This window comes from Sarcophilus harrisii, chromosome 5 (assembly GCF_902635505.1).
Source record: "Sarcophilus harrisii chromosome 5, mSarHar1.11, whole genome shotgun sequence".
NCBI lineage: Eukaryota > Metazoa > Chordata > Mammalia > Dasyuromorphia > Dasyuridae > Sarcophilus > Sarcophilus harrisii.
The window spans coordinates 234,271,268-234,297,463 of NC_045430.1; the positions used below are offsets into that span (position 1 = coordinate 234,271,268).

The following is a 26,196-nucleotide window of genomic DNA, read 5'->3' on the forward strand; positions in this document are numbered from 1 at the left end:
TCCAAGTTTGGGAAAGTGTATAATTAGGGAAGCTGACTCCAATCTTTTAGGTTTACTTTCAAGTGAACATCACAACTGAGTTGTCGGCCAGCATATGGGCATTCAAAGTGGAAGAGTGGAGGGAATTTTTAAAAGATCAACACATTTATACAGGGAATGAACTCAAAAAGTATAATGTCACCAGCTTCCTCAGACTATTTTACTTAATGGTTTCATTCCAATTTCCATCAATCAGGAAGTCTTACTATTCTAGCCAGAAAAGGAATTAAAACTTGGAAGGAAAGAAAGAAAAGACTGAACTGAAAATTATTAATGCTGTCACTTTTTTCTATTACAAAGTTTTTCTTGTAGTTCAATCTTCTTCTGCATTAATTTGTCCTTGCCTTTATAATAGAAAACATAGGATTTTTTTTCAACAAGTACTATACTTTTTCTTTTTAAATTACTGTAGTAAGATTTGGGAGAGTGGTTCAAAGCAAATGGGCAGAAATCTACTTACCCCCAGTTGCCACAGTGATTTCACGTAGAAAATGGCCATAAAATGGAAAATCGAAGGACAGATTCACTCTCTGCAAGGAACAACACCAGAAAAGAAAAAATCAATAATCTGCAGAATAGCAAATATAAGGTGAAAAGCTTTTAGAAATGTGATGTTCCAAAAGAGTTGAGAAAATGGACCTCTATCTTTCTTGTGGAGGTAGGACAATAAGGATGCAGAATAATGCATATGTTGTTGGATATGAATGATGTGATGGTTGGTTCTATTGAACTCCTACCATACACACACTTTTTTTATTTTTCATTATTTATTATAGGGGATGATCAGAGAGTAGTGTAGAAGAGAGGGATATATTTGGTAATGAAGGTGACATACATTTATATATATATATATATATATGTATATATATATGTGTGTGTACGAATATACACATATATATATGTACACACACACATACACACATACACACACACACACACACACACACTCCATTTTATTTCCTTTAAATGATGTCTTCTTCATTGGTGTTTGAAAAGTGGAATACTCCTTGCTAAAGTACAAAGTGGGCTTAGAAGTGGCTTATTTTTTCTCATAGATAGGCAAAGCAATCACAAAGTTTCAAGTCCTGTTCTTTACCAGTATCCCTACTGTTGTGTAAACTTCTGCTTATATATGCATATTCAGGGCCATCAGTTACTTGATGGAGGATAATGAGGGAAAAAAGTAGTTTTAAAAAAAAATTATTTTTACAGCTTCAACCATCAATAGATGGGTTTTCTAGATATTTAATTAAAGGCAATTAGAGTTTATAGTGCCTTATTTTCTTTCTCTGCATCTTGTGATGAAAAACAGGCTTTTTGTCAAGGTATCTCAAAGGATAAGGCAAGTGGAACAGACCAGTCCTAGACCTATGTGTGAATAGTGTTGATCCCTTTTTTGTAATCCAATGGCTATACCCCTTTTGCTATCTTTGTAAAACAAATGTGCTTTCAGTATGGTAGACTGATTGTGATAGAATAATATCATTTCTAAAGAAACTGAAAATCACTTTTGAATCAACAGAAAAGCATATGACAAGTATGAACAAGTTACAATCCATTACAAACAACTATCTAGGAGAAATTATGTAAAGGATATTAAAATCTATATGAACCAAAAAAGAAGATGAATTAGTCACAAAGCAAAAATGAAGGATAAGTGGGGTTGGACAGCCTGTGGGAAACATGCATCCTCTTAATGTCACAGGAAAACAACATTAGCATATTGTACATTCCCTCTGTTCAATCCTGACCAGGGAGAATTGGGGAAGGATTTGGAGAAGAGTCACACTAATTGGGGTGGTGACATTTAAATTGTTGAAAGAGCCATGTAAGCTTTCTCCATGAGCTTGCGATTCATTTGAATTAAGAATGGTAACCCCGGTGACACTCCTAAAGAAGAAGTTTTTTTAAAAAAAAAGCATGTCCACTTTAAGGAAAGTTCTCTATCAGAATTATGCAATTCTTAACAATTCAATGCACCAAATATTCACTGAAACATCTATTATTTGCAAGACCCAATCCTTATAAAATGATACTGTCCAAGTAAGTGAAAATATGGAAGGCCGGAGGATGAAATCTCAGCTTCTGTATCTTGAAAGAATTATTAAAAGAACAATCTTCTTTTTCCCCAAAGAGAAGACTGAGCCCCATGGATATCTATATTTACATTATCTAGTTTGAAAAATCTAGTTAAATTAGTTGCATTTTAAAAGAAATGGCCTAGTTAAAACCCAGGATATTTCTTGCTATTAATGGAGAAAGAAAGTAAGAGAAAGGAGTAAGTAAAGTAAGAAAGGAGAAAGAAAGGGCCTCATGTTGAATAACATATGACTTTTTAAGTGGAAGGCTTCATAGAATATATGTGGTTATTCAGATTTATAAATAAGTAGTGATTACAACCTGTCCACCAAAAGCAGCAGTAATATGAAAATCAATGGCTACTAAAGCTTTCATATTGTGCGTGTGTATGTGTGTGTGTGTGTATGCATAAAATAACAAAAAAATGGAAAGGACAAGTTTTTAGATTGAATCTAGCCTTTTAAGTATTCAATCAATGATTGGTTTCTACAGCCATTTGAGTTTTTTAATGACTTATTTGGCATGAAATAGATCATTTATGAATTACGGCAACTTTCAATTAGGTTTTCTTTCCTACATAATGAAAGCTCCACTTTGTACAAGAATTTATTACCCTTTTTTAGTTTTCTAATGAAACAAAAAAACCCTACATTTTCCACTATGCTCTCTAAAAAGAATATATTTTTTAAAACCAATTAAAAAATAAAATTACATCTAAGTCAGCGAGGTGAAACAGAAAGAATATTGTCCTCGGAATCAGGAAGACCTGAAATCAAAGTCCATACCAAGACATTTAGTAGTTATGTGTCTCTTAAAATGTATCAGCTTCAGGTCCATCATTTATGTGATGGAGAAAATAACTTTACCTATCTACTATGGTTGTTGTGAGAATCATATGTTAAAACTTATACAGAATGTGCTACAAATATTAAAACAATGTGAAGATGTTGGGTATTGTTATTAGAGCATATAACTGAAATTGAATTAAATAATTTTATAAAAGTTTTAGATGCAGTATAAAGATATTAGATTCTGGATTCCTAAAGGCTATATAAAAAGATTTCACATTTTGGTATCTTTACTAAGCTGCAAAGAATTAAAGGCCCAGCAAAAAAATGTATTAATTGTGCAAGGATCCACTGCTGCCTCATCAAGAAAATCCATTTCTTCCAAGACTTGGCCATGAGATGTTTGTTGTCTTTTGTCTTTCCTAAGGCAACATATAAAATTGATAAAAATAGAAAATAGTCTTACTAATTTGTGCTTTACTTTTTGCTTCTTCAAATGAAGATGCACTAGCAGAAAAAAACAGAAGATGCTAAGAATTACATGATTTTAGTTAAGCTATTTAAAAAATTCATTTGGTGTACTTAAGGTACCATCTTTGTCCAAAGACCAATAATGGAATTACAATGAAATAGATCAAGTCATTAGTGTTGTGAAGGTATTCTCTAACAAATAAGACAAAAGAGAAATGGAACAACCATGTTCAAAGAAGAAACAACAAAAGAAAAAGAGCCCAAGTTCCACGATAGTATCCCCATGTTTTTAAAATAATGACAGGAAGATCATTTAACATATTAAAGAAATACTCATATGGGGAGATTTATGGAAAGCAATATGAAATAAACATTCAAGGATAAAAGCCTAGACTTTTATGTGGGGGGACTTTAATTTTGTTCCAATGGGAGAAATCATACCTCTGTCAAAGTATGAGAAATTTCCTCCTAAATACAAAGTTTTAACAGTGCAATTCTAAATATGACAAATAGTGCCATGTAAGATTACAAAGATATCTTTATGGGCATTATACAAGTGTAAAAGTAGGAAAAGTACTTGTTGACCATGTAGTAGGATGCTTTTATTGATTCTTTTTAATAATTTTACAGATAAGACAATTAAAGCTCAGAATTGTTAAAAAGTTGCTAAAGTTCATCACTTTCTGAAATTTTTTCCTCCAACGATCATTATGTCAATTAATAAGTTTCCTTGTTTGTTTTATCTTGATTGGTAATTTTCAATTAAAGTTTTGATATCTGAAAACAGAGAAAGAAAATTATAGACCAATCTCCCTAATGAATATTGATGCTAAAATCTTAAATAAGATATTAGCAAAAAGACTACAGAAAATCATCTCCAAGATAATACACTATGATCAAGTAGGATTTATACCAGGAATGCAGGGCTGGTTCAATATTAGGAAAACGATCAATATAATTGGCCATGTTAATAACCAAATTAACAAAAACCATATGATCATCTCAATAGATGCAGAAAAAGCATTTGATAAAATCCAACATCCATTCCTATTAAAAACACTTGAGAGTATAGGAATAAATGGACTTTTCCTTAAAATAATCAGCAGCATCTATTTAAAACCATCAGTAAGCATCATATGTAATGGAGACAAACTGCAACCATTCCCAATAAGATCTGGAGTGAAACAAGGTTGCCCACTATCACCGTTACTATTTAATATTGTATTAGAAACGGTAGCTATAGCAATAAGAGCTGAGAAAGAGATTAAAGGGAATAAGAATAGGCAATGAGGAAGCCAAATTATCACTCTTTGCCGATGACATGATGGTATACTTAGAGAACCCCAGAGATTCTGCTAAAAAGTTATTAGAAATAATCCACAACTTTAGCAAAGTTGCTGGTTATAAAATAAACCCACATAAGTCATCAGCATTCTTATATATCACTAACAAAATCCAACAGTCAGAGTTACAAAGAGAAATTCCATTTAAAGTAACTACTGATAATATAAAATATTTAGGAATCTATCTGCCAAGGGAAAATCAGAAACTTTATGAGCAAAATTACAGACCACTTTTCACACAAATTAAGTCTGATCTAACCAATTGGAAAAATATTAAATGCTCTTGGATAGGGCGAGCAAATATAATAAAGATGACAATATTACCTAAACTAATCTATTTATTTAGCGCTATACCAATCAGACTCCCAAAAAACTATTTTAATGACCTAGAAAAAATAACAACAAAGTTCATATGGAAAAACAAAAGGTCAAGAATTTCAAGGGAATTAATGAAAAAAAAATCAAATGATGGTGGCTTAGCTGTACCAGATCTAAAATTATATTATAGAGCAGCAGTTACCAAAACTATTTGGTATTGGCTAAGGAATAGATTAGTTGATCAGTGGAATAGATTAGGTTCAAGGGATAAAACAGTCAACAAATATAGCAACCTAGTCTTTGACAAACCCAAAGATCCCAGCTTTTGGGATAAGAACTTACTGTTTGATAAAAATTGCTGGGAAAATTGGAAACTAATATGGCAGAAACTAGGCATTGATCCATACTTAACGCCGTACACCAAGATAAGGTCAAAATGGGTTCATGACCTAGGCATAAAGAATGAAATTATTAATAAATTAGAGGAACATAGGATAGTTTACCTCTCAGACCTGTGGAAGGGGAAGGTCTTTATGACCAAAGCAGAACTAGAGATCATTACTGATCACAAAATAGAAAATTTCGATTATACCAAACTGAAAAGTTTTTGTACAAACAAAACTAATGCAGACAAGATTAGAAGGGAAGCAATAAACTGGGAAAATATTTTTACAGTCAAAGGTTCTGATAAAGGCCTCATTTCCAAAATATATAGAGAATTAACTCTAATTTATAAAAAATCAAGCCATTCTCCAATTGAAAAATGGTCAAAGGATATGAACAGACAATTCTCAGATGAAGAAATTGAAACTATTTCTAGTCATATGAAAAGATGCTCCAAGTCATTATTAATCAGAGAAATGCAAATTAAGACAACTCTAAGATACCACTACACACCTGTCAGATTGGCTAAGATGACAGGAAAAAATAATGATGATTGTTGGAGGGGATGTGGGAAAACTGGGACATTGATTCATTGTTGGTGGAGTTGTGAACGAATCCAACCATTTTGGAGAGTAGTTTGGAACTATGCTCAAAAAGTTATCAAACTGTGCATACCCTTTGATCCAGCAGTGTTACTACTGGGATTATATCCCAAAGAGATTATAAAGAAGGGAAAGGGACCTGTATGTGCACGAATGTTTGTGGCAGCCCTTTTTGTAGTGGCTAGAAACTGGAAACTGAATGGATGTCCATCAGTTGGAGAATGGCTGAATAAATTGTGGTATATGAATATTATGGAATATTACTGTTCTGTAAGAAATGACCAACAGGATGATTTCAGAAAGGCCTGGAGAGACTTACACGAACTGATGCTGAGTGAAATGAGCAGGACCAGGAGATCATTATATACTTCAACAACAATACTATATGATGACCAGTTCTGATGGACCAGGCCATCCTCAGCAACGAGATCAACCAAATCATTTCTAATGGAGCAGTAATGAACTGAACTAGCTATGCCCAGAAAAAGAACTCTGGGAGATGACTAAAAACCATTACATTGAATTCCCAATCCCTATATTTATGCACACCTGCATTTTTGATTTCCTTCACAAGCTAATTGTACAATATTTCAGAGTCTGATTCTTTTTGTACAGCAAAATAACGTTTTGGTCATGTATACTTATTGTGTATCTAATTTATATTTTAATATATTTAACATCTACTGGTCATCCTGCCATCTAGGGGAGGGGGTGGGGGGGTAAGAGGTGAAAAATTGGAACAAGAGGTTTGGCAATTGTTAATGCTGTAAAGTTACCCATGTATATATCCTGTAAATAAAAGGCTATTAAATAAAAAAAAAAGTAAAGTTTTGATATCAAAGTTAAATGAGATATAATTGTATTTTTACAAAAACTTTTTATCTGAATTCTTTCTTGATAATCCTAAGCACATGTGCCCTTCTCAAATAAATTTCCAGTTAATTATTGTGTCTTTCTGGCTGCTCTCCTCATTTTTGATATATTAATATAACATATTTATCAGTATCTATTTCCATGTTAGTTATGTATCTAAGATTATTCATGGGCAGCATGTAAAGTAGAAAATAGGCTTCATATTTCCTGATCTATTATATTTTAATATCTTACTGTACCTTAATGTCATCAATGATGGCTAGAATTTTTATAATTAGCTATGTTTACAGTGATTTAAGTTTGCACAGTACTTCATGTTATTTTATTTAATCATTGTGAGCATTAGTCATAAGTAAATCCTGTGAGCATTAGTCATAAATCTGAGCAGAGTCAGTTGTTACTATTCTCTTTCATAGACTTTTTTCTTTGTTATTGTATACATATAAAAGAGAAATTGTATTGTTCATTACAATGGTTTCCCCAGGATTTTGGGGGGGGGTGTTTTACTCAATAAATGGAGTGGTAGCCCTTAGAGTGGACCTTATGGTATCTCTGCTGGTATCTCAATCAAGACTGAATCATTATAAATTTTCATAGCAAAACAATCTCCAGAATTTAAATAAGAAAATTTGCTACACACTGGGCTACTATACTTCTAACACAGACACTTGAGTAAATTTCGTGAAGAAACCAATGGCAATTTATTTTCTATCTTATAGGGTACACAATTGGATTCTTTTTAAAAAAAAAAAAACAAAAAAAAACTTTTGTTCTCATTAAGATGAAACTCACTTAAAAATAATCTATTTGACAAAAGTCATTTTTCCAAGAGGAATCACATGATTCATTCATTGGAATTGAGAAACTATGTAGATCTATAAAGGGAAAAATCCTTTGGCAAGGTTGTATATCAAAGAATCTTAAAATAAATAAATAAAATCATGGGATTTAGGTTTATTAATAAATTGTTCTTAAACAAAGCTAAGATACTTAACCTTTCATGTCAATGACAGAAAAGAGCATAATCCTCCCTGGAACAGTTACATTTTCTGTACACTACAGAATGTTCGACAATTGCAGCTATTTAACTTTGTCAATCTTTTATAACTAATCAATATGATCTACTTTAATTCCTTTAAATACTTCTTAATTCTATGTTCTCTGTTTTATTTCAAATTCTGTGTCAATTTCTATTAACATAAAGTAATTAACTCATAAAATCTTAATTTGTAAAAGCTCTAACAGCTAAATATTTGAATGTAGCAATTTTCTAATCCAGATTTTTTTTCTTCTTAATCACATCCTATTAGTCTAAAACAGCCTTCTATTTTTAGAGATATGGTTAGATCCCCTGAGGTCTCCTTCTTTGATCTTTTTATCACATTTTCTACTGAAGGCAGTCTAGTCACATAATTATGTTCACCTTTTCTAACCTTTAAAATGTTGCTTAATCATACTTCTTTGTGTATAAAAGAAAACCATAGGAAGACCTGAAGAGCATTTAGTATAACTTTGGCTGTGATACATTATCCTTAATCACCAAGGACCTGGTGTATATGTTAATATTTTACTGATGTAGTTTCAAGGGTTGACACTGACCCTGCCCCCAACTTCTGGGAGTCAGGAAGGCCTGGCTTAAAACATGGCCTCAGAAATCTATTCTGCTATGTGGCTCTGGGCAAATCCTAATCTCTTAATGCCAAAGTCAAATATATTTTTTCTTTTCTACTTTAATTTTTATGTCTTATAATCAAAGATTTTTTTTTAATATGAGGAAGGTCTTTGAGAATACAGAGTTAGATTCCCTCATTGTGCAGGTGAAAATATTAAACACTACACTGCTGACTCATTTTCATAGGAATTTATTTTGCCATAGAAATCTCTTCACTCCCAGAAGATCACTCAATCCCTGGATTACTTCTTACTTTGGAAATTCTTCCTTAGCCAACAAGGCAGAGTAGATAGAGTGCCAAGTTTGGAGTCTGAAAAACTCATCTTCCTGAGTTCAAATCTGACAGCAGAGACTTAACTAGATATGTAATTCTGGGTAAGTCACTTAACTTTTTGCCTCAGTTTCCTCATTTGTAAAATTAAGCTGGAGAAGAAAATGGCAAACCACTCAAAGATCTTTGCCAAAGAAAATCTTTAATGGGGTCAGGATGAATCGGATATGACTGGAGTGACTCAACAACAATGAAACCTCAACTTCAGATTGTTTAGTTCCTCTTAGAATCTCCAATTTAAGGAAGAAGCCCAGGTCAACCATTTCTTATTCTTTTCTAGGCTGAATGGCTTATTCATTCTTATAGGTCAATCTCTACCATACCCTTCTCCAATTAAGACTCCTTCACTTTTTTCAGATTCTTGTCATATCTTCCTCAATTAGAAGAGTAGAATTAACTCAATAGAACCAGAAATTGTTTCTTTCTACTTGTATTTGTATTTCTAGTACTCAGCACAGTAGCTGGCAAATAATTTGTGCTTAATACATGTCTAATAATTGGCCTAGAGTAGTGAAGAGGCATTCCCCAGTTTGCACAAGTCATAAATGGCAATATGAAGATTGAAAATATAGTTCTCTGATTCCAAACCTAGATTTTTTTCCATTATATATGCATTGACTAGCACAGGCAGATAAAAAAGAATTGCAGTCTTCACTGCTGGATATACCTCTTCCCCTTTATAATTATTTTGCATGTTTTGTATATGATAGATAGCCTTTTTCTGCTTTAATCAAGAGAAAGTTTCCTATAAAGAAATGGAGACCAGTCAGAATAAACCAGGACACTGTCCTCTATCTCTCAGTATCTAATTTGTCGGTTATGAGGATTTAAGAAATATTTAGAACTGACTTGTACTTATGAAATAATTGCCTTTTGCTTAATTGTGACTTGACTCAGAGGATTTTTGATTGATGACCTAAAGATAAGTCATTTCCTACGACATATCTCACCTCAGTTAAAAGCAGACTTTCAGGTGAGTCAGAAAAGACTTCTGAGATTTATTTGAAAAGACTTCTCAAAGATGAAATGAGGAGAGATCTCTGTAGAGAACAGACCTCTTTAGATAATCTTTGCTGCCACGTGCTACTTGAGAGAATCTGAACTCTGCCTTTCCTCCCAGTATAGCCGCTTATTGGTTAGAGTTAGAATCCTCTCAGAGTCCTGCCAAGGGATCACACCTGATGAAGCTAAGAGTTTTTGGCTTTGACACAGACAGATGCACAATATTATAGGATACTAGGCCTAAAGTCAGGAAAACCCGAGTTCAATCTGGCCCCAGATACTTACTAGCAAAATGACTGAGCAAATCTACCTCAGCTTCTTCATTTATAAAATGGGAGTGATTTTGACACTTCACAAGGTTGTTGTTAGAATCAAATGACATATTTATATAATGTTTGGCTTATGCTAGGCACTCAGTCAATATTTTCTTTTGACTAAAAGACTGCAAGATTGCCTCACACTCAAGTCAAAATTTGAATTTGGGTCATAATCAAATCATTGCCCTTCTCTTTGGCTTCATTTTCATAGTAAAAAACCAAGTGCCTACTGGATAATCTCTAACGTTACTTCCATCTCTAAAATGATGCTTTGAGGTTTGATTTCTTTTTTTGAGGAAAGGAGAAAAAGGTGGTTTTAATCCAGGTTTCAGCCTCGTCCCCCAAAGCATTTTTTGTTGTAAGGATTATCACTCTACTCCCATCAATCAGTAATCAGGATTTTTGTTTGCCAAAAGAAAACAATTGACCTTATGACCCAGTTATCGAGAAAAATTAGTTTAAGTAGGAAATTACCTATTGCCTGGGGAGCAGGGAATGACAGTAGTGGTCAGTCTTTTCATCAAAGACAGCACTGTACTCTAGGTTTCTCTGTGTCTCTCTGAAAGGATGGTACCTATCCAGACCTAACACAAATGAAAGCACTTTTCATACCACTTGTTCTAGGCACATTGCAGAGCTTATTCCAGGTGCAAAAATGCCTACTGACAGCTGTCAGTGATCTAAATTCTATCATTTCTTATCTCCAAAAGGAGATTTCTGAGGTACTATCTAAACTTTTATAGGACTTAACAATATAAAAATATGAAATTTTAATTGTTCAATCAGTTAATTACATCTGTGGATAAAACTATTGGTAAGCAAAGTGAGTGAGGAAACATGTATTAAAGCCAAAACAAAATGCCCAAGGAAAGTATCAGGAAGGGAGAAAACAAATCTTTAGAAAATAAATGCAAAATTCAAGTTTGTTTGTTTTTTTTAAAGAAGTCTTGCATTGTAAATGTATCAGAAGAGGAAATGTGAGATAACATTGGTATAGAATGTGTAAAATATGTCCCAGAAATGAGATAATAAGAATGTGTCTGGGTGATTTTTTTTTTTTTTTTCTGCATACTATATCCAAAAAATGTCATGTTATTCCCTTTAGCTAAATTTTTACTCTCTGGGAGGAGTTCAACAAGACAGAAGTCATTAATTCAGTGGTTCAAAACAGTGGAAACCTAATTAGAAGATCAAAATGTTTAGGGTAGGGGGATAATCAATATGCAATTTTGTTGTTGGGGATTTATCACTCTTTTCAGATAAAAGTAGTGTTCATTGAATTGTTTCCTGAGAAATCCCAGCCTTTTCAGCATTCATTCCTGACTGCATGTAGTATTAATTAAGTCTATATGATCACTAGATGATGCTTTTGACAGGAATAATAATGAAAAAGAGTAATTTTGACAATTGTATGAAACTTGGAGAGTGTGTGAAATAATATATATTTAATACATATCTAATCAACATTTTATCTGGAGTACTATCTAAATAATTGCTATTTCCTCTAAACTTGCAAATGAGGAATAATGGCTAAATGTGCTTTACCTTTAGTGCTATTTATCTTTTAACAGATGAAGATAGTAGTGCTTTAACTCAAAATAACAAACCTTTCATGGTAGATTTCCATGAAATCTATTTTTTTTAAATTCTATTTTATTCTATTCTATTTTTTTTAAAGATGGAAGCTATTTTAAAAATATATTTTATACATTATTCATTAATCTACCTGTGGTGAGCTTGTTTCTTCTGAGTCTATCAATGAAAAAATGTGAAAAATTTTTAAAAAACCTAATAACTAGAATTTCATAGTACTTAAATCTTTTAAGGCACTTTACATGTCATCTCATTTGGTGCTTATAACAATTCTAGGAGGTAGAAACCATTTGTCTAGGAGTAAATTAAGAGGGATTCAGCGAATTGCTCAGGAAAACATAGCTAATAAGTTTTTTATTCTAAATTTGAACTCATCTTTGTGACTCTAGGACTAGTACTATTCTATTCATTACACCACTTGTGCATATAAAAAACTCAAATATATTAACATATTAACTTATCTCAATACATCTGAATCTCAACTAAAAAATAGAAAACAACTCAACCTTTATGACGCAAAACTTTGAACAAGAACATACCATGTTCTTTCTCTGTTATATCAGTTATTCAGAAAATATTTTTTCACAAAAATAACACGATTTTTATTTTGTGAAATTCTGTTAGAAATTTTTCCCCTGCAAAATATTCATGTAAAATTGATATCATTTAATAACTTCCAGATGAGAACACTTCTCACAGACATGTTATCTAAAATTAGATTTGTTACAAATCCTGATCGGCCCACAGAGAGGACTCAGAGGAGAAGAATGAAAATAGGTTTGAAAATAGCATGGACTATCAGAGGCTGGAGTAACTGTCATTACCTAGACCACCAAGGAGAAGGCGGAGGGGTCACTTATTAACAGTCTTTAAAAAGATGAAAGGTTATCAGAAAAATTGTAACACATTACTAAAGAGATTTAGAAAATTTTCTCTGGTATTTTTCACAATAAAGCTGGATAATCATCTACCTGGCTTGTTTTGCAGTCAGCCCAGGAAGTAGGAGGTTCACCACCTATTGTGGCCTCTTCTACCTACTATATAACCTCTATATAATCATAGTATAGTCATCATCTCTGCACTCAGGGCTCAATAAAAGGGAATAAGTTTAAATGATATCTACAGCAGTAGGGTGATGGGGTTTGATTTAACTTTAAGGAAGAAGGTAAACATTCTTGCTTCTGAGGTTAACTCTCAAATAGATTACTTTGGGGACATCTTCCCTGGAAACCTTTGAGCCTTGCCCCAGACCCAATTTCTTCATTTTTAGATGAAGCCAAATAGCTCAAATTTTCTTCAGTGTTCTTGTTATCCACATAATAGTTTAACTACAATCATTTTTATGAGGTTTCATGACTCCAGAGAAGATAGAATATTCTCTATATGACCTCTTCAAGAACTCTTCAACTAACTTTTTCCTCCCTCTTTCCCTCTCTCTTCTTTCTTTCCTCCTTTCTTCCTTCCTTCCCTCTCTCTTTCTGACCCCCTTCTCATCATCAAATGTTCTGAGGTAGAGCATAAGACCACAACACTGTATATAGTCCCTCTATTTTCTATAATTTAATGACCGAAAGGGAAAAATCAAGTTATTGATAAGTAATTTGATGTTTTACCTAGGTTGAGAAGGATAATTAAAACATGTGCTAGAATCTTTATAGCTCCCATTTAAGAAGAATTGACTGTTTTTTATTTCATTGTATGTGCTAGAGTGATTCTCAAATGTGGATCAAGGACCTTTTAATAATAGACCATTGAGCCTATCTCAATAAATGATTTAAGATGATAAATAAGCAAGTAGTGGTTGAGCAACTGATATTCCTGAAGCATGGCTGAGACTACATCTATTCTTTGCTCAAAAAGCTTCAGTATCAATTATGATGGATTTGGTTAAAAATAGAAACATTAATAGATGACCATTGTTATGAAAACAAACTGGGGGTTGCAGGGGGACTGCAAGTTCAATATGAGTCAGTAATATGATATGGTAGTGAAAAAAAGCTGCTTTAAGAGGGGTACATTGCTTTGTTTTGTTTTTTTTTTCCCAGTTGTTTCATTGATAACTAACTCTTTGCAACTCTATTTTTTTTTTCTTGGTAGAGATTCTATAGTGGTTTGTCACTCAAGGTTGCTTTGCAGATGAGGGAAATGAGGTAAATGGGAATTAAATAACTTGCCAAGGGTCACAAGGTTTTAAGCCCAATTTGAACTCAGGAAGATGAGTTTTCTTGCCTCCAATCCTCCACCTCTATCTACCCTGCCACCTAGTTGAATTATTGCCATGTAATGCTGGTGATGGGAAACTTTTAAAAAGATATTAATAAATAGCATTTATTATTAGTAGTATTAGCTAAATGAAAATGAAAAGTGAAAATAAAAATATCCTTAATTCTCACAGGCTTTCTCTGATTTCAGATAATGTTGGGTTTTTGAAAGCAATCCCAGTGGCTAGGGTGCTATGACAGTGGCTAAGGAGTTGAAAACATTAGCTGTTGACCCTTTAAGGGCTGGTGTATTTCTTGCCATAGAGGCAGCATAACTAGATTTGGTGACTGCTAGATTATTTTAGGAGCAGTAGTAAATAGGAGGAAGAGGAAGAGTAGTTGAAGTAGGAAGAATGATGATACTAGCAATGATAGTATGGTGGTGGTAGCAGTAGTAGTAGCATTAACACAGGAACTTTGAGTAGATAGGTTGTTAGCAATGTAAGCACCAATATCACATATCTTTCAAATATGGAAGTAACTAGTTAATAATAATTTCTCTTAAAGGACCAGAAAATGAATTGAAAATCTCAGATATGGTTAGCACAATCCCTGGATTCAAATCTTTGACCATTTATGACAGATAATAATCAAGCAGGACAGGTAGAAGCTTCCAAACTGAGGAAATGTAGATTTTATATAAAATCAAGAAAATCATGGGGCTTATTTTATACGCCTTTATATATTATATATATAAATTTTAATAACAATTTGTAATTTGATGTTTTATTCATTTAATATTCATTTAATAAGCCATTTAAAACTACCTACTAAATATAAATCCCTATGTTAGTTTCTAGGGTTACGAGGACAGTTTGTTTTTAAGTCCCTGTCTTCCAGGAGCTTATATTCTTTCATTTTCCATAGTGATTTTTTAATTGGAGAGACTACATCTGAATTGTTTTAATATTGGTATTATTTTTAATTCAAGTCTTTGCAGTTTAATTCAATTCATGAGTTTTTTTCTTCTTGCAGAAAGCATAACATTCCTCCTCATGTTATGCTTGAGGAACATAAAAATAATACTTTATTTATGGAGAGAAAAACAGGGTTTCTCTGCCCATATTATTTTATTTCACTGAAGACAGTCATTACTTGATTGATCATCATGCTTATATATAATGGTTCGGAGTATACACACATATTTTCATGTGATATGTACGTGAGAGAGAGAAAGGGGGAGAAAGAGGGAGAAGAGTAGAGAAGGGGAGAGGGAGTGAGAGAATGTGTGTGTATGTCTATGTGTCCTGGTTGTAATCATCTTTATAGAAGGTCACAGTGATGTTGGAGAGCATGTCCTAAATACACACAAATTAAAATCCCTTCCTGCCTCATGTTCCTTCTCTTATTTTAAGACCATTTTTAGTGTCCTAAAGACAATGTGAATTGAAATGACATAGTCACATTCCACATCAGCATGACATCTGTGCCATGCTCTTTGGCCTTTTGAAAAGAAATAGGAAAACTAAATACAAAAAGCCTTCCACATCTGTATAAACCAGATGTTCTGCTTCTAAAAGTCTTCCCTAATAAAAATTAAGAGTATGACATTTCATATTAACTTGATTTTCTTTCTTGATCAAAACTCCTTTTAATTTCCTTACTATTTTACCTTTTTTTTTTTAAAGAAATGGATAGAAAGAAGTACAAAAGACTCATTTCACAGAGCTATGAAGCATAATTAATAGCAATTATTATAAACTACTTCGGGAAATATTAAGTGACATGTAAATAATGACAATAATGATTATCTATGTAGAAAGTGTTCTGACACTACTTGTAGAAATTGCTTCTTTGTGATGTTTTCTTCCTAGTCCACTAGGGCTTTATTTGCTTCCTAATAAACAGTGAGCTATGGAACAGTAAGTCCAGTTGGTGAATGGTGGAATAGGCTTAGATTTTTCAGTCACATTTTCATTTTCAAGTAACAATGCAATCAAAAAATGGAAAAATATCTAAAGTGAACTTGGAACAAAATTAAATTCATGTTTTCATACAAAACAATGATTACTTTTTGGAAAGTCATTAGTACCTTAATCACTGAACCAGTGAAATTGTGGGATGTCTGTTTTCAATGTAACGGACTTATCTTTGTTTAAGAAACTGAAAGTTACTGCCAACTAGTGTCAATTAAACATATTATCAGGATTTTTAAGGATTATTTTTTAATGTCTTAAAAATGTTTCTAAAGCATTTAAAAATATAAGAATTCAATGTTCTCCAGGGAATGTATGATTTACTCTTTGTATATAGATAATGTACATGCAAAATGGCCTCCATTTATCACAGGCAGATATTTAAAATTAAAAGTTGCTGCTCTTTGAATAAAAATCCTATTCCTTAGACTGGTTAGGAAAACCTGAAATAATTCCAAAGGTAACATTCGCAGTTTAACATTGTAGAATCTGTTTCCAGCCCATAGTCTGTGATTTCCCACAAAGCAGCTTAAGTAGGTGCCTATTTATGCTAACTGCCTTTCCAGATCACCCTCCAAGGACAGTTCATATGTTATTTGCATGAAATTAAAAGTGGTAAATGTAGACACATGGTATGGGTATCTATCTCTCTGCTAAGTAGTTATCATAATGCATGCTGAAGGCATCTTCCAGTAGACATGGCAACATAGGCCACAGGTTTCCCCAGGGTAGCTAAAAATAAATAAATAAAATAAAAAGGAATAATTTCAATAGCTAGTTAAATATAAGAATAATGTTCTATTGCTGTTTACTATGGTGAATATCCCTATCATTTAATCTGTCATTTACAGCTCAGAGGTCTTCTTTGGAGTTTCCTGGAGGAGCTACAAGAAGAAGAAATAAACCCTTTCATAACATTTATTCATATCTGGGAATGGCCCTGAAAGTTCCTGTCCAAATACTCATCACATATCAAAAGCTAGTGTTTCTATGAAGTTTTGCCTCTGATTATAAACATCCAATGGGTATTGTTGCTCTGGACTGAAACATTCTCTAACAAAGGCCAGTCTGTAACAGGATTTTCTAGAATCCTCACACCTCCATTCACTCATCTACTCTCAAGCTGGCTTGTTTTTTGCTCTTGGGATCTGGGAAATAGCTGCAAGCTGTGAGAACACCTGCTGGACATCAGTCTAATCTACAGATTTTCTTCCTTTCTCTCTCTTTTTGAGAATCTGACCAAAATTCCACAGTAAAATATTTTAGAACTTGTCATCTTGTGATGGGTTTATTGTCCCTAGAGAGGAAAAAAAAAAAAAAAAAAAAAACTGGAGCCTATCGGAGAGGAGATACCTTACTTAGTTTTCCATTCAGCTTTAGAAAATACTGTTGATATTTAATATCTAACAATTGCTCAAGGATTTTTAACTTTTTAAAAAATCTGTTACAACCTAGGTTCATAGACATCCATACTTATATATATAAATGAACAATGAATACATAATTGATATATACAAATAATGCTTAGTATTAGATATATAACTAGTGCTTCTTAAATGAGATTTTAAAAAGATATAGTCCCATTGTTTTCTTTTTTTTTTTTAGATTAAAGCTAGGAATAATAATGGAAAGTCAATAAAGAATGAGTTTTGCTATTTTAAGAGTGTGAACCATTATTAATCATCATGGCCTATGCAATGCCTAGAATATTCCTACTATCTATTATATAGGTGGTATTCAAGCAATTGGGATTTTTAAAATATAAATATGTGTTTCTGATCTAACCATTCTGGAGAGTAATAAGCAGCTATGTATGCCCAAAGGTCTATAAAATTGTGCAAACCCTTTGATCTAGCAATCTCACTACTGGGTTTGTATCTCAAAAAGAGCATAAAAAAATGGGAAAGAACTCACATGTACAAAAAATTTTGTAGTAGTTCTTTTGTGGTGGCAAGAAATTGGAAAATGAGTTTTCCCCATCAACTGGGGAATGGTTAAATAATTTGTGGTATCTCAATATAATGGAATAATATTGTTCCATGACAAATGACCGGCAGGCTGATTTCAGAAAAGCCTGGAAAGACATACATGAACTGATACTGAGTGAATTGAGCAGGATCGAAATATTATACACAGTAAGAGTAAAATATATATGATCAAGTACGATATACTTGTAATACATTGGTCAAAAACAATACTAATAGACTTGGGGTGGAAAAACATCATCTGCATCTAGCGAGAAAACTTTGGAGACTAAATGTAGATCAAAGTATAGTATTTTCATCTTTTGGGGTTTATTTTTCTTTCTCATGATTTTCCCTTTTATTCTGCTGGTTTTTTTCACAAATGACTAATATATGGGAACATATTAAAATGATTGTACATTTATAATTTATATCAGATTGCTTGCTTCTTTGAAGAAAGAGAAGGGAGGAAGAAAAACATATAGAACTCAAAATCTTACAAAAATGAATGTTGAAAGATATCTATATATGACATTTAAAAAATAAAATATTACTGAATTAAAAAATAAACATGTTTCTTATAATTTAGTAATCATTGTATCAAAGGGTATTTGATATAAATACCAAGTATTTCCAGAAGAAAACTGATGTATAATACAGTGCTTTAAACATAATAAGCATTCATTAAATATGCCATATAAAAGAAGAAACAGATGTATTGAGGGATATGTAATCAGCTACTCTATATGTTTCAATTCATCTCATACATTATATCTTCTTTTACCTTTCAATTCAGAGTTCTAACTTTGTCCTTAGAATCAACTGGTTTGAAGTAATTTTTTCCCATGTTGATTGAGAAATCAGAGAACCTGGGTTCTAAATTTGGCTCTTTACCTTATTATTTTTGTGAACTGGGACACTTTCCTAATTTGCATAACTGAAGGACAGGGCAACATGGCCTTTAAAAATTCTTTCTATCCCAATTCCATGTTCCCAACAAGGACTCATAGGATTCTCTTTTATGAAAGTGACTCCAAATATAGGTATCTGCCAAATAAAAGATAAACAATATGACTATAGGGAAAAGGGAATTGATTGTGGGAAGTACCTATATACAAACAGAAGAATATCCCAACTGATTCAATTTTATTCCATGGTTATGAATTAACAACATATACACATGGAAATGGTAGAATTGATGACTTCTATGGATTCAAGTTGGTCATAACTGAAGAAAACAGAGTTTTAAAATGTTTCTGTGGAATAGGACTGTGAGCTAAAGAGATTCTCAAAAACATTTAAAATACATCGCAAAGTTAAAATATTCTGTTCTTTCTGTAGCATCTCATGAGAGGAAAATTGCTAAACAAATGCAGGTTATCTTAAATAACTTCATTTCTTTATTTTCCATAAAAGCCTTCAGACAATTTTAAAGTTGACTTTCCCTGAGTAGTTTTCTCAATAAATGTTACAATTATAGCAATTAAAATAATAGCTTTTCAGGGGAAAAAAATGAGTATATGTCAAATCTCTTACTGCAGCTTGCCGATGGGTATTGGACAAAATCCCATGAATCTTCACTTTATCTTTTTCCTTTTGGTCCATATTCACCCACAAATCCCGGCTGGCAGAGTCAAATGGCCCATATATCCTGGAAATATAGTAATTATGATCTGTATCCTCCTGTAACAATATAGAAAGAGAGAAAAAACAACACAAATGTATTATAAACAGAAACAATTCCCAGACAATTAGTTCAAATGCCTTTGAGTTTAGAAGGCTTGTTATACTACAATGGGGATTCATTTATTTCAAAGGCAAGTGAACTAAGATGAACAATATATAAACTAGAAATCCTTTATGGGAAATATTTGAAAATGAACAATAAATGGATGCAAATATGTTCTCTGTGTCCAAAAAAACTTTAAACAAATATTGTGTACCATCATTGACTCTCTAAACATAAGAATAGTTCTTGGGGAAAGTGGTGAAATCCGAACACAATTAGTGTTAACTTCCAGGTGAGTGAAAATCAGAGGATGCTTAATGGCAGCTTCTCTGCTTTAATAATAGCAATATGTAGTCAGCTCTTAGCTAATGGGTTTGGTAATGAAGGGATTCTCAAGATTTCTTGTCTCTCATTTTGTTTATTAAGTATAATTTTTTTTCTGAATGTACTTTAGCAATAGTTATGGCATCCAGCATCATGTTTGGCAAGGAATTCCTCCATTGTATACAAACTACTTAATGCAAAGCTCTGAATATTAAAAGAAATATCTCTGCTGAGAAGCAGTTTGTCAGTATTATAGGAGTTAACTAATTTCCTTGTCAATTATTCTGCAAATTTTAAATTTCTTTTTTAAATGCAATTTTAAAAATCATGTATTAAATATTTACTATAATCTAGGTATATAGGTACCTATACACTAAAAATACAAAGAGAAAAATGAAAAAGTTCCTGTTTTAAAGGAAATGATTCAGGATGAGACATGGGAGAGGGCACTATCTCCTCTACATCTTGTCATCATCTTTGCCAGAATATCTATAATCTAAAACATATATATATATATATATATACACACACAGAGGGGGGGGTCTAAACTTTAAATATATATATATATATATATATATATATATATATATATATATATATATATATATATATATATATATTCAATTACATACATAGTCAAAAAAAAAAATATATATATATATAGTCTAACCAGGGGTCCTCAAACTTCCGCCCATGGGCCAGATGTGGCAGCTGAGGACGTTTATCCCCTTCACCCAGGGCTATGAAGTTTTTTTATTTAAAGGCCCACAAAACAAAGTTTTTGTTTTTACTATAGTCTGGCCCTCCAACAGTCTGAGGGACAGTGAGCTGGCCCCCTATTTAAAAAGTTTTAGATTCTAAATTATATATATAGAGAGAGTTAAATATATATATACATACGGAGAGAGAGAGAGCGCAAGAGAGCAAGCGTGTGTGTGCTTGTGTGTGTGTGTGTGTGTGTGTGTCTAAACCTTAGGAACCAGATTCACATATATAATGTTGGCATTTAAAACTATCCCCAATCTTTATCCATTCTTTCCCCAGCTTTATTAAACATTATTCTCCTTCATTTGTTTTTATATTAGAGTCAACTGGCCTTATTTTTCCTTATATGACAGACACTATTCCCCAATGGCTTTGTGATGCCTATCCCCAATATCTAGAATGCACCACCACATCACCTGTTCCTCTTAAAAATCCTAGTTTATTTCAAGACAGTTGTGTGGTAAAAGACAACTGGAGATAGCAGATGGAAGCAGATCAGAGCAGCATGATATTTTCCCCATTCCCCCTATATCTTCTAGGTACTTATCCTGTTAATGGGGCTTCAAAAAGTTTTCTTTTGCATTTTAATCTTATAAAGACCCATTCATTCTAAACTCATAGATTTATTAAAATAAAATTTTCATTAAGAACTTCACTTTTACAGCAAGAAATTCTGGCTATTTGATGGTATGAAAATCAGAATAATGGTAGAAAAGGACACCAAAGTCAATTAACATTAATTGATATTTATTAATAAGAGACATTCACATAATGTATGAAGCATATTATGTAGTCTGTTATTTCCTTTATAACGTTATTAATGACTGGCACATCATTGATGTTTAATAATTGATTATTTCTTGATTGAGATCTGATTGATCAGAAATCATAGCAACAAATCTCATACCTCCATATTATCTTCCATAAATTTCCAAAATAATTTTACATAAAAGGCTGATTAAGTTTCAAATGCCTCTCTATTTTCTTTAGGATAAATTTCAAGTACTTTAGTATAATAATTAGAATTTTTATAGTCTGGAACTTATCCAAATTTATTCAGAGAATTCTCATTCATGTTCTCTTTATTTTATCCATTATGTACTGTTCATCTTCTACTTCTATGTATTTTCAACAACAATCCCCTCTCCCTGGTATGCATTTCCTTTTCCTTACTGTTTTGTAGAATACTCAGATATCTCCAAGGATCTTAATATAATTTTGTTAACTCATAATCTTCTCTATCTTCTCAAATAATTCTTTATCTATTTCTATGCATGTTATATCCATTCTACACTCACATCTCAGTAGAACTTAAGCTTCATGAGTTTAGGTATAGCTTAGTTTTTTTTTTTTTTCCCTACAGTGTCTTGCAGTGTCAATTCAATTGGTTTTTAATAAATGTTAGTGAATTCTGATGAGCCATTGACTGTATAGTTGTTCTGCATGGAAATTTCAACTGCTAAATGTTGCTTATCTAGTGAATTTTGTACCTCTTTAAAATAGACTTTGAAATTTCAGCATTTCAATTAAATAATTAGAAATATAATGGTTACTATTGCTCACAAACACCTTTCATTTAGATTTGAGAGTCATGTTTTCTTATAGAAGTTTACTAAGATAGGATTTCAGTACTTCCAACCACAGACTTCTTTCATGTCCTCCTTCATATGGGAACCTAAGAGAACATTTTTATCTTTGAAAAAATGAAATTATAGATGAGAAATGCATTTTCCTCCTCTATATAATTATATACATTATTATATAATAATTGACCCTGAAAATGAAGGTCATCTTAAATTAAAAAAAAAAAAAAACACAGAAAAGATCCTCCTATTGGATACCTATCATTTAATCTTAATTATTAGCCAGTCAGTCAAGTGCAAATGAGAGCCTGGTTGAGTCAAATCTCATTGAGTATTTTAAACTTCTCAAATCATTCTTGCTGAATAAATACAAACAAAAAGATTCAGTTAATTTAGTAGATAATAAAATTTGAACAGTTGAACCAGAAGAGTTTTCAAGTTACTGTTGTACAACTAAACTGAATAAAATTTTTAAAAATTTTACATAGATGTTTTGGCTATTATGCTCAAGGAATGCTGATGATAACATATTTTAGAGACCTTCATTGATATTATCTGTGATTTTCATTCTCAGATATCTATCAGTGCACTGAGCATACTTATTTATTTTAATATATATATATATATATATATATATATATATATATATATGACAGGTATTCCTTTTAAAACTCAAAACTTACTTCAACATTGCATTTATTATAACAGTTTAATCCAACCTTTCTGGAAGTTTACTGAATACTTCCATACACTGAAAACCTTGAGACTACACACAACATAAATGATAGCTCATCTTCACAGTTACATATTTCCCCCAGTGTTACTAATAAAAACAATTAAAATACTCAAACATTTAAATGAAGTTTACCTCATTCATGTGTGTATCTCATCTATCTTCAAAGACTAAAATTCACATTTATGTTGTATAATTCTTGATCACAATCATTTGCAGATCCTCTGGGATCTATCCAGGGTGCTGATTTATATTTTGTTCTCATTCTATTACCTACTCATGCAATAATATGGATACTCTACTTCCTTTTCTAATTACATATCTTCTTAGTGATATGCTTCATAACAATTCTTGAATATAGGCCATTTTCAAAAATATTCTGCAGTCATGTGTATTTGAATTGTGTTTTAGATCATCCACCATTTTTCTTGGTCCAAAGATTGTAGAATTTCATCATATTCATCAATGAAAACATAATCAAAGAAAAATTATTATTGCTGTTTAAAAAAATTCTCTCATTGTCAGTCTCTCTCATTTCCACCCCTCCCCCTCCCCATCATCATTAAATTTTGGCCCAATTCATTATCTTCATGTATTGTGTCTCATTTCACAGTAGTAATCAGAAGATATTTAACAATGTTAATAAATACATTTCTATTTATCAAACAATCTCTTAAAATCTATTATATATGTGTGTGTATGTGTGTGTTTAACTCAAGAAGGTCTTATAAGGGGAAAAGCCTTTAAGGATGTGTTTCATCAAGTGTCAAATGCATTTTTGAGACAGAAATATTTTTCTTAAAAATTATTTGTATTTTTCACTTAAATGAGTGACTATAAGGATATAAACTACCATAGAAAGTGATTTTCTGAACTCTTCCTCTTTTGTTCTTCTAATATTCTCAAAGATTTTATCAAAAGAAAATAATAAAACAAAAATGGTGGTCTAATATACAGAAATCTTTCTTTGCAAGGAAGATATGAATTCATGTCAAATTTCTGTCATATTCTAGCCACATAGTATGTGGATGACCATGGCAAAGCCCGTTACTTTCTCTATCTCCAATCCATTTAACTTTAAGTCTTTGAGTTGCCTATATGCATGTGCTGTCCTTAATATGAAACTTTGGAGAACATTTCCACAAGGAGGCATAAATGTCAATAATTTAGCTTCAAGAACCCAATGCTACTAGAGTGCTACTCTCTGGAAAACTAATTGTTTGTGGGCATTTATAGGAATAAAATTTTGTTTCCCTTCTACCCACAATCTAAATACTTTAGATATTTAGTTGGGAGAAAATAATTTTGAGGTTGAAGAAACTTACATGTATCAAAATATAAATATTGCTTTGTATTTTGTTTTACTTTTACTCAAGAGGAATTAGAAGAAATTACTGGTTCTATGTAATATGCTAAAGGCCAGAAGTAGTCTTTAATTTACATAAGTGCAGCCTTTGAATGTTCATTCTAAACCAGGTGGATTTTTTAAAACCATATTCCTTCCTTGGGCCACATTTTGTTAAATAGAAAAATAACAGAGACTTAAAAGAGGACTATGAAAAAACATTCAAAGCAGAGAGATTTCAAAAGTTGAAACATCTCTAACATAATCAATGAAAAAAATAGCACAATTGTGATGCATCTATTTCAGTTAGAAATCCAAGTATGTATATATATATATATATATATGTTGGCTAAAAATCCATTTTGTTCAAGCATGCTGAGAAATGTTATGTAGTTGTGGTCACGCTAAAAGGATAAGATTACACAGATTAAAGCAGGGAAGTAAGGTAATGGTTCTTCTCTTATCACATTGAATATCCCCTCGATGACTAAGCTATAGTATGTTGAGTATTGTATACAATGTTAAAATTAATTGATGTTAAGTTTCTTTAGTTCTAGACTGCTCAGGCTTTCCTTGATATTCCTCTCTTTCCATTACAACTCTTAATAATTTCATTCACCTGCCTTTTAAAATTAATTTTTATGAAATATTTTGTCTTACATCATCTTCATTTCTTAATAAATCTCTCTCCATCTCTCAACCACAGAAGTATCCCCCTCAATAACAAATAATAGACAAAGAAAATACAGTTTAGCTAAATTTAAAATATTTGAAACCACTACAACAATGATGAATGATGATGATGATATTTTTCTAATGCCTGTTATGTATCTGAAATTGTGCATACTGGATAGGTACTACTATTATGCCACTTTTACAAATGAAAAAACTGAGACAAACAAAAAGGTTAAAGGCCTCTTTTAAACACAGACAGTTGGTAAGTCTCTGGAGTTGGATCCAAACTCTGTTTTTTATGACTCCAAGCTTGGCATTTTATTCCTAATTTATGTTCTGTTAAAATCCATAGTAACATAGCTCCTCAAAAACATAGAAATGTATTTTTATACCCTTATCTATCCTTTAAAGTTCACATGGAATTTTTCTTTCTCCATGAGGTTTTACAACATATGGTCAATAACTTTCTATCTCCTTTTGTACACCATGAAATTCCTGATTTTGTAATTCATGAGAGACCATTTTATATTTTATTATGATACTGATATATAGATGGATGAATAAACTGATAGATTTCACATACCATTTTTAGATCTATGCTTCATGAAATCTCTCTATATTCCCTAAATGATCAGTCTATATCCCTCATCTCCTAGAATAATGCTCTGTACATAATAGTTACATATTTATGGATATTTGCTGAATTTTCTTTAAAATTCCACTAGACAGCAATACAATCATGGATATAGGATATTATCATCAATGGTTTCTTAAAACTATTAAAAAAATAAATACTTATATTAAACTATTGCTAAGTAATTATAAAAAAATCAAATAATGTTTAATGGCAACCATTTAAAATTTTTGAAGTACATTTTAAGTTTTGTTTGGACACTGTTTGCTACTTTCAAAAGGGAGAAAAATAGATATGAAGAAAAGACTAGCAATTTAAACAATAGAAATAGTTGAATCACAAAAATAGATGGGCTTTGTAATGCAATGTTTGTTAAACTGAAGGACATAAATCTTTTGAGAAAAACTCTGTATTTGACAAGAATTGCTAAGAAAAATAGAAAACAATCTAGCAAA

General features: G+C 31.9%; 1 protein-coding gene across 2 annotated transcripts in view; it reads right to left on the reverse strand.

The window, feature by feature from the left end:
• Nucleotides 1-26,196, reverse strand: part of PLXDC2 (plexin domain containing 2) — a 479,799-nt gene that overhangs the window by 229,897 nt on the left and 223,706 nt on the right. For both annotated transcript variants that reach the window (XM_031939892.1, XM_003771887.3), the window contains exons 3-4: nucleotides 19,490-19,636; nucleotides 500-569 (exon numbers count right to left, since the gene is read on the reverse strand). In XM_031939892.1, coding sequence (XP_031795752.1) covers nucleotides 500-569; nucleotides 19,490-19,636 — 217 coding nt within the window. The remainder of the gene's footprint in view (nucleotides 1-499; nucleotides 570-19,489; nucleotides 19,637-26,196) is intronic.